Raw genomic sequence first — 13,886 nt, 5'->3', positions numbered from 1 at the left:
TTTATTTATTTATTTATTTATTTATTTATTTATTTATTTATTTATTTATTTGACAGAGAGAAAGAGAGAGATAGGCAAGTAGGCAGAGAGGCAGGCAGAGAGAGAGGGGGAAGCAGGCTACCTATTGAGCAGAGAGCCCGAGGCGGGGCTTGATCTCAGGACCCTGAGATCACGACCTGAACCAAAGGCAGAGGCTTAAACCACCGAGCCACCCAGGCGCCCCAATAAATAAAATCTTTAAAAAAAAAAAAAAAAAAAAGACTTTGAAAGATACTGGGATACCAGGTCTAGGATCACAACTTACACTGATTGGAAACCTCTTAAAATGCATTATATGGCATTTGTTTTAATGAGATCATCTACTGGTGAGGAGTGGAAAGTGGGGGCAGTTTTAGATGAAACTAGATTGGCCATATAATAATTGTTCAAGGTAGTGTTGGGAAGTGGAAGTATGTTCTGCTGTTCTCTACTTTTTGTGTGTTTGAAGATTTCTATGATAAAAAGTATAAAAAAATAAGGGAAAAAATTATTTTGAATATATTGGCCCAGTCTCCTATTTAACCATTTAGAATACCATTAGATTCCCTAAATAAATTATGAGATACTTCCTTTTTTTTTTTAAAGATTTTTTTTTTATTAAATTTTATTTTTTATAAACATATAATATATTTTTATCCCCAGGGGTACAGGTCTGTGAATCGCCAGGTTTACACACTTCACAGCACTCACCATAGCACATACCCTCCCCAATGTCCATAGCCCCACCCCCCCTCTCCAAACCCCCTCCCCCCTAAAGATTTTTTATTTATTTATTTGACAGAGAGAAATCACAAGTAAGCAGAGAGGCAGGCAGAGAGAGAGGAGGAAGCAGGCTCCCTGCTGAGCAGAAAGCCCGATGTGGGGCTCGAATCCAGGACCTGGGATCATGACCTGAGCCGAAGGCAGTGGCTTAACCCACTGAGCCACCCAGGCGCCCCAATTATGAGATACTTCCTAATAAAAGAAAAGGACCTGTGAGAATTCTTAGGCTAGAGTCAACATCTGGGTATTGGGAAGCTATGGATTGATAAGGTCATTAGACAACAGTTCTTGTGGAAAGTTGGGGGTGGGGGGGGACAGAGACTCTGCAGAATACTGGAAGAATAATTCATATAGCTTTGTCTTTTATACTAGAAACCTTGGAGAATCAGTTTAAGTTAGAGGTCTGGCTGGTTGTGAAAGCTATATCCTTTTTAAAGACCTTCAACCAAAGGGAAGGGGGGGGGACACTGTAGAAAGCCTTGTTTTAGCAGGAAGGTTAACAGTTTTGGGAGTTCAATTAGGCAGAGGTACATTACTGTGCACTCACATGACTAACCCCAGGTATTGGAAGGCTCTCAAACAGCCTTTCAGACCCAGAAGAAAACTAGAGGACAAAGCAGAAAAACCAGCTAGAATCTGATTTATGAGAAATCTCCGAGAGGAGCGGTGAATTGAACAGAGTGTAACACCTAAACGCTCAGAAAAGCTGTGAAGTATAGGTAATAAATTTAAGTGAGACCTGAAGGAGGGAGACATGATTGTCATCGTCATTGCTGTGAGACTGTTTATTTAGCCTGAAGGAAGGTATACATATGTGATGGCTTTCATAAAACAGTAAAAAAATTGTCACAGGGCAAGATAAACCATAGTGATTATATCTTGTTTTCTGCTGAAAGTATATTTTTAAATGTGATTAATATTTAATAACCTTTAAAGATTATGGTGAAATTTAGCCATATCAAACTTTTTTTTGCCCTAGGACTTTATTTGTTCTTCCTCATGCCCATATCACTTTTCCCACATGCCCCCCTTTAAGAACCTCTCTTGACCTATTCTTTTTTGTCATTCATTTCTCACCTCAAATGCCTCCCTCTGAGAAATCTTTCCTGGGCATCTTATATAAAATATGATGCAATTTTCTATCATTTTCTGTCATTGCTATTGTCTTTATATTAACACTATCAGACATTGTGTTCTGTTTTAATTTGTTAATTATCTTCTCTACTAGTATATGGGAGCTCCACAAGAGCAGCTTTATTTTCTCACTGCTAAATCCCTGGAATCACGTCCAATTCCTAGTATATACTCACTATATATATAATTCATTGAATGAATGAACAAATGAATGTATATGCTGACATTTTTATGTTTAAGAAAGATCTGAAAAAGTAGAAATTGCTTCTTTTATTTTAAATTCCAGTATAGTTAACCTATAGTGTTATATTAGTTTCAGGCGTACAGTATAGTGATTCAACAATTCATACATCACCCAGTGCTCATCACAGCAAATGTGCTCCTTAATCCCCATCTCCTATTTCACCCATCGCCCACTTACCTCCCCTCTGGTAACCATCAGTTTATACTCTATAGTTAAAATAAATTAGCTTCTTGGGGCACCTGGGTGGCTCAGTGGGTTAAGGCCTCTGCCTTCAGCTCGGGTCATGATCTCAGGGTCCTGGGATCGAGCCCCACTTTGGGCTCTCTGCTCAGAGGGGAGCTTGTTTCCCCTCCGTCTCTCTCTGTCTGCCTCTCTGCCTACTTGTGATTCCTGTCTGTCAAATAAATAAAATCTAAGAATAAAGAGATAAATTGCTTCTTGAATTTAGTTATAACCAACCAGGAGAACTGGTCAGTAATGTATATGTGAAAAGAACCTTTGAAGAAAACAACCTTTTCATCAAAGAGTTTGTAATACATAAGTAAGAGAATTCTGGGTATAGATATTTATCCCAAGCTTTTTGTTTGTGTGTTTTTGCTCAAGATTCTTTTTATTTATTTATTAGAGAGAGAGTGCGCACACGCGGCAGGGGATGGGAGGAGCAAAGAGAGAAGCAGCTTCCCCTCTGAGCAGGGAGCCCAACTCGGTACTCAATCCCAGAACCCTGGGACTATGACCTGAGCTGAAGGCAGTTGTTTAACCAGTTGAGCCACCCAGACATCCAAGATTTTATTTAAAAAATATATATGTATAAATCGGGGCACCTGGGTGGCATAGTCGGTTGAGTGTCCAACTCTTAGTTTCAGCTCAGGTCATGATATCGTGGTTGTGGGATCGAGCCCCAAGTGGGCTCCCTGCTCAGTGTGGAGTCTGCTTCAGATTCTTTCTCCCTCTCCTTTGCCCCTCCGCCCCTCCCTGTTCATGTTCTCTCTCTCCCTCAGGTGAATAAATAAAATATTTTTAAAAAATTATTTAAGTTTTTTTTTTTTAAAGATTTTTTGTGTTTATATGTCAGAGAGTGGGAGCACAAGCAGGGGGAGTGGCAGGCAGAGGAGGAAGCAGGCTTCCTGCAGAGCATGGAGCCTGACGTGGGACTTGACCCTGAGCCAAAGGCAGATGCTTAACCAACTGACCTAGGCCTCCCTAAGATTTTATTTTTAAGTAGTCTTTGGACCCAGCGTGGGGCTGTAATTTACAACCTTGAGATCAAGAGTTGAATGCTCTGCAGACTAAGTCAGCAAGGCACCTCATCCTAAACTTTATGAAAAAGGCTTCAGAAACTTTATGACATTGAAGATAGCTTGAGCTCTTGAAAGGAAAGGCAGCACTCGATCTGTGAGTCAAATTGAAATTCTGAGTGAGTGAATGAAGAAATGCTAGTGAACAATATAGGATGCTTGCTTTTTTTTTTTTTTTTAAGATTTTATTTATTTAAATGACAGAGGCAGTGAGAGAGGGAACACAGCAGGGAAAGTGGGAGAGGGAGAAGCAGACTCCCTGCTGAGCAGGGAGCCCGATGTGGGGCTCGATCCCCAGGACCCTGGGATCATGACCTGAGCCAAAGGCAGATGCTTAATGACTGAGCCACCCAGGCGCCCCTGTAGTATACTTTCTGATTAGCTAAAATTTTGATTATTCTGAAGTTGGGAAAAAGTCTATTTAATCATGGACAGTAACAGAAAAGTAAAAATGAAAGGTTTAAGCCCCAACGCAGATAGAAGCCTACAGATAACACAAAAAGCATCACGGGGAGGGCCTTTTTGTAATGTTCAGAATGTCAGGAGAAGAAGGCTTAAGTGCTGTTTGAGACAGATGATGAATTCTTTTATTTATTTATTTTATTGTATTTGATTTTTGAGACAGAGGATGAATTCCTAACAGATGAAGGGAAAATAGATTTATTTGACTATCTTTTCTGTCAAGAATTCTTTCGAAAGTAGAAAAGGTAAAAAATAAGTTTTAGATTGGTTAAAGAGTTAAATATTTAAGAGATCAAAACAGAACAACCCTAAAGAGTGGTGGCCTTAGGGGTGCCTGGGTGGCTCAGTGGGTTAAAGCCTCTGCCTTTGGCTCAGGTCATGATCCCATGGTCCTGGGATCGAGTCCTGCATCGGGTTCTCTGCTCAGCAGGGACCCTGCTTCCTCCTCTCTTTCTGCCTGCCTCTCTGCCTACTTGTGCTCTTTGTCTTTCAAATAAATAAATAAAATCTTAAAAAAAAAAGAGTGGGTGGCCTCGGACAGAGAGGAGCTGGCTTTGGACAGTGTCTCTGCCATTTATTGGGTCCTTCAGACAAATCTAGTAACCTTTCAGGGTTTGTTTCTTTGTTAAAAATTGGGAATATCCGCCTGGCATGTAGTAGGTACTGAATAAATATTTGTTATATGAAGGTGTCTTATCCATAGAATTATGAGACTCAGATGAAATAATTTGTGTCTTGTAATTAATAACAGAACGACAATATTGATTGCTAACATTCATCACTGTGTGTCAGAGCTCAAGCATATTACAGTATTCTTACCAAGTTCCCATGATAGCCCTTTAAAGATAGGTACTGTTACTGTCCCCATTTTGTAGATTAGGAACAGAGGCAAAGGAAAGTAACTAAATGAAATTAAATAATTTGATACCACACTATAATAGATGTGTGGAGCAAAAATTTCCACTTTTTTTTTTTTTTTAAGATTTTATTTATTTATTTGACAGAGAGACACACAGCGAGAGAGGGAACACAAGCAGGGGGAGTGGGAGAGGGAGAAGCAGGCTTCCCACCGAGGAGGGAGCCTGATGTGGGACTCAATCCCAGGACTCTGGGATCATGACCTGAGCTGAAGGCAACCACTTAACGGCTGAACTACCTAGATGCCCCCCAAATTTCCACTTTTGTCTGACTTAAAAGCCCATGCTCTTGACTACCTATAAATGGCATATTGACAGAGGACATAAATTCAGGTAGACTGAGCAAGAAGAGAACTGGCTTTCATTGAGTCATCCTCCTTATTGCAAGGACCCTTACAAATGTCATCTTATTTAATCCTTACAAAGTTATATGATGGTCATTTCCACATTTCTAGAAGAAAGGTGTAATAACAAGGGTTGGTTTGGTTTACTGAATCTCCAAAGTTAAACCCTAAAGTAAGAAGGAGCTGGAATTTGAACTCATTCATTTGACTATAAATCCTGTATTTCCTCTGTAGTATATGCTGCCTCTTTAGGGCAAAATCACATTTAAAAGCAAGGGGAGATTAACTTCACAAATACTGTGAAAATGCATATTATAATTATTAAGATACTACTTGACATTTGTAGTCCTAAAGATGGTATTGTCTAGTGTTTGTGAGCTATTTAGTGATGGTGGCAGTATAAAGTACTACATGCAGCTCGTTTTGGAACCATTGTGGCAGTAGGTAACAAGAGTTTACTCTCATCATCTTTGAGTCCTTAGGAAATAGTTCAAAAGAAAAGAAAAGCTATGTGTGTCTAGGATCATCCAAAGAATGTCCTGAAACTGTCCATTTTAACATTTAATCAGCTACTACTTCAGTGAGGACAGAAAAGGCATTCTTACCGCTCCCAATGATCCTGAGCTGGGTAGAACTATTGGATGAGTCTGTCACATTTCTTCTGCTGTCATAGAATTTGCTAGGTGTCACTTTTTCCCTGTCAGTTGTCAGATGATCTGTTTTCAAAAAAGAAAGACTTGTCAACAGAAATGGAATTGGCAGTCTAGCTTCTTTTCCCTGTCACCAATGACCCATGAATTAATTTGGTTTTAGGTTTTCATCATTCCTGTTTTATTTTTCTACCCTTTTTGCTTTTCCTTTTCTCTAGAAATGATAATTTTTGGTTATAGTTTTTCTTTGTTTCATCTTCTTTCTCACTGCCTGATTACTAGGTACAAGTCATTTCATGTTTAAGTTGGCTGGATCCGTTTGTTTCCATGAATAGCTGATTAACAGAAACACTGGTCTCGTAACAACTACTGTGTGTGGGTGGTCTAGTTCGTGAATAGGTTGTTCCTTATGTGGTTGCTCACCTTTTTGGTATAGGAAGACTTACCTCTTTTGGGCATGCTATGTGGGCCAAATTATTTTTCAGAGTTCTAATTATGGTAGAAGATCCTTTTGTACCAGCTTCCAGGAATGATATACTTTAAAGAAATAAACTTTTTAAAATATTTATTTATTTATTTATTTATTTATTTATTTAAATAAACATATAATGTATTTTTATCCCCAGGAGTACAGGTCTGTGAATCAAGAAATAAACTTTTTTTTTTAATATTTTATTTATTTATTTGACAGAGATCACAAGTAGGCAGAGAGGCAGAGAGAGAGGAGGAAGCAGGCTCCCCTCAGAGCAGAGAGCCCGATGCGGGGCTTGATCCCAGGACCCTGAGATCATGACCTGAGCCGAAGGCAGAGGCTTAACCCACTGAGCCACCCAGGCGCCCCAAGAAATAAACTTTTAATTCTTGGGATTTGCAAACTTTTTTTTAAAAGATTTTATTTATTTATTAGAGAGAGAAAGAGCATGAGCATGAGTAAGGGGAAGGGTAGAAGGAGAGGGAAGCAAACTTCTTGCTGAGCAGGGAGCCCAGCAAGGGGCTCAATCCCAGGACCCTGAGATCATGACCTGAGCTAAAGGCAGATGCTTAATTGACTGAGCCACCCAGGCGCCCCCAAACTTTGTCATTGAACATTTATTTTGGATCTGCATTTTGTACTTAAGTTGCTTGTAGTTTCTGTTCTTATGTGGTTAATAAGTGCTCTCCCTCTCTTCCATACATAGTATCTTAGTGGGTGATAAAATGCTCAGCTTTGGGGCGCCTCGGTGGCTCAGTGGGTTAAGCCTCTGCCTTCGGCTCAGGTCATGATCTCAGGGTCTTGGGATCAAGCCCCGCATTGGGCTCTCTGCTCAGCAGTGAGCCTGCTTCCTCCTCTCTCTGCCTGCCTCTCTGCCTACTTGTGATCTCTCTCTCTCTCTGTCAAATAAATAAATAAAATCTTAAAAAAAAAAATGCTCAGCTTTCCAGAAGAGGTTTGATCTTTAACATACAAAGATCTAAGCGAGTTAGTGGTCTAGAATGGCATTTTGCCAGTTCTGTATGGTGTTTTCTAGTGCAAACCATATCTCTCTTGAATAGTCATGATTCATGTATGGTGGTAAAAGTCCAAAAAGTCCTGCGTGAAAGAAAAGTGTTAAATTTTGGGATGCTTGGGTGCCTCAGTTAGTTGAACAACTACCTTTGGCTCAGGTCATGATACTGGAGTCCAAGGATCAGGTCCGTGGTTGGGGGAGGGGGTGGTCTGCTCCCTCTGACCCTTCCTCCCTCAAGCTTGCTCTCTCTCAAATAAATATCTTAAAAAAAAAAAGTGTTGAATTTTATTATCTCAATGTTTCCCAAACTTACTTGATGATGGAACAACTTTAAAAAAAAGCAAATAGACTTTGACACTCTCTATAGGACTCAAAAAATAATTGGGAAATAACATCCTTAGAGAAATTAGTTGAGAGGTCTGGGGACAACTCTGTGGAGTGTTTCAAGCAGAATGAAGACTATGAGTTTTGTCCCGAGTCTAGTGCAGGGATGGACAGACTTTTACGGAAGGCCAGATAGTAAATATTTTCAGCCTTTTGGGCCATATGATCCCTGTCAGATCTGTTCAGCTCTGCTGTGAAAGCAGCCATAGACCATGCTGACATGAATGTTCTAATGAGGCTTTACAGAAACAAGTTGCAGTCCTGTGGTGTGCTGCTCCCTAGTCTAGTGGGTATGCGTTCCTTCAAGCCAAGCCAAGGAAAGATGGAAAACATTTTATGTTCCTCTTAGACCTGCTCCAAGTATTCATAATTCTGGTTCCTTCACTTTAAGCTGAGGTATTGAAAGGGTTAGGATTTGTTGTATGGTTAATGCCTAATTCCTCAGATTATTCACATTTGAGTAAGAAATTAGGAACATAATTTATCCTAGGGTTTACATTTAGAAACTGTGTACCAAGAATTTTTTGGTATCCCAGGAATTTTTTTTTTAAGGTTTAGGGTTTTATGTGGGATTACCTTTTGGCCTACAGTTCACGTCCATAACACTTTGGAGGAGAGTTTGTGGTGTTTTGTCTTTTGTAAAATTTGTGTGACTAGCTAAGCAGTATATATTTCATCTCGATCTAAATTATAATTCTATTATTATTAAAATATCTAATGTGTTGGTTAGAAGGAGTTATCATGAAAAAGTAGCACTGAAGTATGTTGCATGTATTTAGCATTTGTGTATAAAACTGTTAATAAAATTGAAAATGTTTATTTTTCCCCCTGATAAATGCCAGTTTGAGGACTTTATCATAAGGAAATAATTGAAATTTAGAAAAAACTTTACTCTCACAGATGTTTATTAAAACATTATGTATAACACTAAAAAACTTAGGGGTAGCTAAATATCCAACAAGGAGTGCTTTTGTATCTTATACACTGCTACGTGGAATTTTATGCAGCTATTTAAAGTGGTATTTATTAAGAGTAATAGTAGCCTTCTGGATAAAAATATTATCACCTTTAAAAAAATTTATTTATTTGAGCGAGAGAGAGTGTGAGAGGGGAGAGCATCAGAAGGAGAACAGGCTCCCTGCTGAGTGGGAGCCTGGTAAGGGAGTTGCACAATGGGACTCCGCAGTCATGACCTGAGCTGAAGGCAGTTGCTTAACCAACCAAGCTATCCAGGCGTCCCTATCACTTTTTTTTTTTTTTTAATTTATTTGACACAGAGATAGAGAGATCACAAGTAGGCAGGGCAGCAGGCAGAGAGAGAGGGGGAAGCAGGCTCCCCGCGGAGCAGAGAGCTCGATGCGGGGCTCAATCCCAGGACCCCAAGACCATGACCTGAGCCGAAGGCAGCGGCTCAACCCACTGAGCCACCCAGGCGCGCCCCCCTATCACTTTTAATATAGGAAATTTTTAAACAATAATGAAAACATGTTTATATATGTTCTTTATTTTTATGTGTGTGTACATGTATGTACACACATATATACATAAATATATGTATACGTAATATACACACCCACATATACACATATATATACATAAAAGCAGTTACATAAATATGATGGCAGCAGTATTACCCCCCTTCCCATAATGAGACTTTGGGAAATTAAAGTTTTTTCTTTTTCATGTTTTCCAAGTTTATTGTACTAAGCATTTTTTTAAATGAGGATAACGTTTCTCTCTTTTTTTAAGAGTAAACTATGTATAACTTTGATCTAATATTAATTTCTTTTAAAAATTTGTTCCAGAGAGTTGCAGATCGACTGTATGGTGTATATAAAGTACATGGGAATTATGGGCGAGTTTTCAGGTGAGCATTATATAAGCTTCTAAAATAATTGATTAGCTCTAATTAGCTTTTTGCCTGAGAACTATAATTCCTGAACATTTATGCGTCTGAAATGTAGAAGTTTAGTTTTCATTTATTTTTTTATGTTATAGTGTAATTAGTTAATGTTTTATTCAAGTGTACTTAACATCCATTGTTACATTAGTTTCAGGTGTACAATGTAATGATTGAACAATTCTATACATTTCTCAGTGCTCATCAAGATAAGTGTACTCTTAAATCCCCTTCACCTATTTCACCCATTTCCCAACCCCCCCCATACCCTCCACCCCCTTGGTAACTACCAGTTTGTTTTTGGTATTTAAGAGCCAGAGGTTTTTTTTGTCTGTCTCTTTTTTTGTTGTGTTTCCTAAATTCCACACATGAGTGAAATCATACAGTGTTTGTTTTCCTCTGTCTGACTTACTGCACTTAATGTTATACTCTCTAGGTCCATTCATGTTGTTGCAAATGGCAAGATTTCATTCTTTTTTTATGGTACACACACGGTGGATAAAGAAGATGTGAGCTAGACATATATGAGTATGAATATACATACATATATAAATATATTTCTAGCTCAAATCTTTATCTGTTCACCTATGTATAAACACTTGGGTTGATTCCATATCTTGGCTATTATACATAATGTTGCAACATACATAGGGGTGCATATATCTTTCCGAATTTTTTTTTTCTATGGATAATTTTTTTTCTATGGTTTTTGTTTTCTATGGGTAAAGAAAATCTGGGTGAATTCCTAGTAGAATTACTGGATCATATGGTAATACTGTTTTTAATTTTTTGAGGAACCTCCATACTGTTTTCCAGAGTGGTTGCACCAGTTTGTATTCCTACTGACAGTGCAGGAGGATTCCTTTTTCTCCACATCCTCATCAACACTTGTTACCTCTTGTCATTTTGATTCTGGCGATTTTGACAGATGTGATACCTCATTATAGTTTTGATTTGCATTTCCCTGGTGATTAGTGATCTTGAGAATCTTTTCATGTGTCTCTTGTCTGCCTGTATGTCTTCTTTAGAAAAAATGTCTTTTTAGGTCTTCTGCCTATTTTTAATTGGATTATTTGTGGGGTTTTGCTGTTGGTTTGTACAGGTTCTTTATATTTTGGATATTAACGCTTTATCAGATACATCATTTGCAAATATCTTTTCTCATTCAGTAGGTTGTGTTTTCATTTTGTTGATTGTTTCCTCACTGTACAAATGCTTTTTATTTTGGCTTTTGTTTATCTTCTCTGAGGAGACATATCTAGAAAAATGTTTCCTTTGGCTGATGTCAGAGAGGTTACTGCTTATGTTTTCTTCTAAGAGTTACGATTTCAGGTCTCCCTTTTCCGACTTTAACCCATTTGAGTTTATTTTTGTGGTGCAAAAAAGTGGTCCAGTTTCATTCTTTTACATGTAGCTGCCCAGTTTTTTTGTTGAAGAGATTTGTTGAAGAGACTCTCTCTGTTGAAGAGACTCCATTGTAATTCTTGTTTTTTTTTAAGATTTTTATTTATTTATTTGATAGAGAGATCACAAGTAGGCAGAGGCAAGCAGAGAGAGAGGGGGAAGCAGGCTCCCCACTGAGCAGAGAGCCCGATGTGGGGATCGATCCCAGGACCCTGGGATCATGAGCTGAACCGAAGGCAGAGGCTTATTAACCCACTGAGCCACCCAGGCGCCCCTCCATTGTATATTCTTGCCTCCTTTATTGTAGATTGACCACATAGGTGTATGTTTATATCTGGGCTTCTATTCTGTTCCATTGATTTATGTATCTGTTTTGTGCCAGTAGCATATTGTTTTGATTACTACAGCTTTGTAGTATTTCTTGAAATCTGGTATTGTGATACCTTCAGCTTTTTCTTTCTTAAGGTTGCTTTGGCTGTTCGGGGTCTTCTTTGGTTCCTCACAGATTTTAGGATTCTTTGTTCTAGTTCCATGAAAACTGCTGTTTGGTATTTTGATAGGGATTGCATTTAAATCTCTAGATTGCTTTGGATAGTGTGACACATTTTAACAATATTGGTTCTTTGAGTCCATGAATATGGAATGTCTTTTTATTTGTGTCCTCTTCAATTTCTTTCATCAGTTTTTATGGTTTTCAGAGATGACAGGTCTTTCACCTCTTTGGTGGTATTTTATTTTTAGTGATAGTTATAAGTGGTTCTTAATTTTTCTTTCTGCTGCATTATTAGTGTACAGAAATGTAGTAGTTTTCTGTATATCAATTTTGTGTCCTGCAACTTTACTGAATTCTTTATTGGTTCTAGTAGTTTTATGGTGGAATCTTTAGGGTTTTCTGTATTTAGTATCATGTCATTTGCAAATACTGAAATTTTTACTTCTTCCTTACCAATTCGGATGACTTGTATTTCTTTTTCTTGTCTGCTTGCTGTGGCTAGGACTTGAGTCCTGTTAATAGTGGTGAGCATTGACATCCTTATTCCTTTACTGATCTTAGAGGAAAAGGTTTCAGTTTTTCAGCATTGAGTATGATGTTAATTGTGGATTTTTCATATATGGCCTTTATTAATGTTGAGGTATGTTCCTTCTAAACCCACTTTGTTGAGAGTTTTTATCAAGAATGAGTGTTAGACTTCATCAGATGCTTTTTCTGCATTTATGGATGATTATATGGTTTTTATTCTTTCTCTTTTAATGTGATATATTATGGTGATTGATTTGTGAATATTGAACCACCCTTGCATTGCTAGAATAAGCCCCACTTGACTGTTGGAAAAGATCCTTTTAATGTATTTATTGTTTAATTTGGTTTGCTAATATTTTTTTGAGAGTTTTTGCATTTATGTTCATCAGAGATATCGGCCTGTAGTTTTGTTTGGTTTGGTTTTGGTATCAGGACAGTGCTGGCCTTGTAGATTGAATTTAGTTTGAGAATAAGTATTAGTTCTTTCTTAAATGTTTGGTAGAATTTACTTGTATAGCCATCTGATCTTAGACTTTTGTTTGTTGGGAGGTTTTTTTTGTTTTGTTTTGTTTTTTAAACTGTTTCATTTTTATTGCAAGTAATCAGTCTGTTCAAATTTTCTCTTTCGTCCTAATTCAGTTCTGGAGGGCTCTGTTTCTAGGAATTTTACCCATTTCCTCTGGGTTGTTCAGTTTGTTGGCATATATAATTTCTCATAATATTCTCTTGCAATTCTTTTTATATCTGTGGTGTTGGGTTTTTTTGTTGTTATTTCTTGTGGTTTTTTTAATTATTTTTATTTTAGCCATACTGATACATATAAGGTGATGCTTCATTTTGATTTTGATTTACACTAGATAATTTATTCTTACTGATTTTTTTTTTTTTTTTGGTTGATGTTGGTTTTTATTTCTTCTCCTTAATTTCTGATTTTATTTGGGTCTCTTTTTTTCTTGAGTCTGGCTAAAGGTTTACCAATTTTATCTTTTGACTAGCTCCTTATGATATCAATATCAAAGAATTTTGTTTTGAAATGATGTCCTATAATAGTAGTTTTCAAAGTTTTTGTTTTAAAGTATTTCTTAGACAATTATCATATGATCTATCTGATATGAGGAATTTGAGAGGTTGGGTGGGGGGTCGTGGTGGGGTGTCGTGGTGGGTAGGGAGGGAAGAAATGAAACAAGATGGGACTGGGGAGGGAGACAAACTGTAAGAGACTCTTAATCTCACAGAACAAACTTAGGTTTGCTGGGTGGTGGGTGGTAGGGAGAGGGTGGTTGGGTTATGGACACTGGGGCCGGTATGTGCTATGGTGAGTGCTGTGAAGTGTGTAAGCCTGATGATTCACAGACCTGTACCCTTGAGGCAAATAATACATTATATGTTAATGAAAAATTTTAAAATAAAATAAATTATTTCTTTCAATAAAAAAGAAGAAATTCAATATGTTGAGCAGATGAAAATGAAACTACCCTGAAGCTATGACCAGTGCCCTTTATTTTGTTGGCAGAATGCCCAAGAAGATTCCATTGGAAATCACTGTTTTATAGAATTAGTGATATTCTTTTTTTTCTTTCTTGGTGTTACTTTATAATTTTTGAAGGATTTTGCAAGAGAGTTTTTCAGTCTTGGGGCAGTTTTTGTGTTAATTTAGAATATTTACTTGTGTATAGTGCTTGCATGTTGTGGTTATTTTTGAGCCTTTTGTGATTTTTTTTTTGTGTGTATTAATTATTTTGGTTGTGACATCTTAGAAGTTGTTATCCAAATATTTTTATAAGAAAATGTCTTGCTAATGTTGCATTATAAGTCCTTTTGACTGGATTAATTTAAAAAT

The 13,886-nt window shown here is 37.5% G+C and overlaps 1 protein-coding gene across 1 annotated transcript in view; it reads left to right on the top strand.

The window, feature by feature from the left end:
- The window catches only part of LOC111155026 (sorting nexin 4), a 69,063-nt gene that overhangs the window by 35,155 nt on the left and 20,022 nt on the right, over positions 1-13,886 (top strand). Inside the window, 1 exon segment of the mRNA XM_022515040.1 lies at positions 9,527-9,588. Coding sequence (XP_022370748.1) covers positions 9,527-9,588 — 62 coding nt within the window.

Source organism: Enhydra lutris, unplaced genomic scaffold (genome assembly GCF_002288905.1).
Source record: "Enhydra lutris kenyoni isolate GAN:26980312 unplaced genomic scaffold, ASM228890v2 scaffoldscaffold39, whole genome shotgun sequence".
In the NCBI taxonomy this organism is placed as follows: Eukaryota; Metazoa; Chordata; class Mammalia; order Carnivora; family Mustelidae; genus Enhydra; species Enhydra lutris.
The sequence above is the reverse complement of the archived record's forward strand: the minus strand, read 5'-3'. Positions and strand labels throughout refer to the sequence as shown.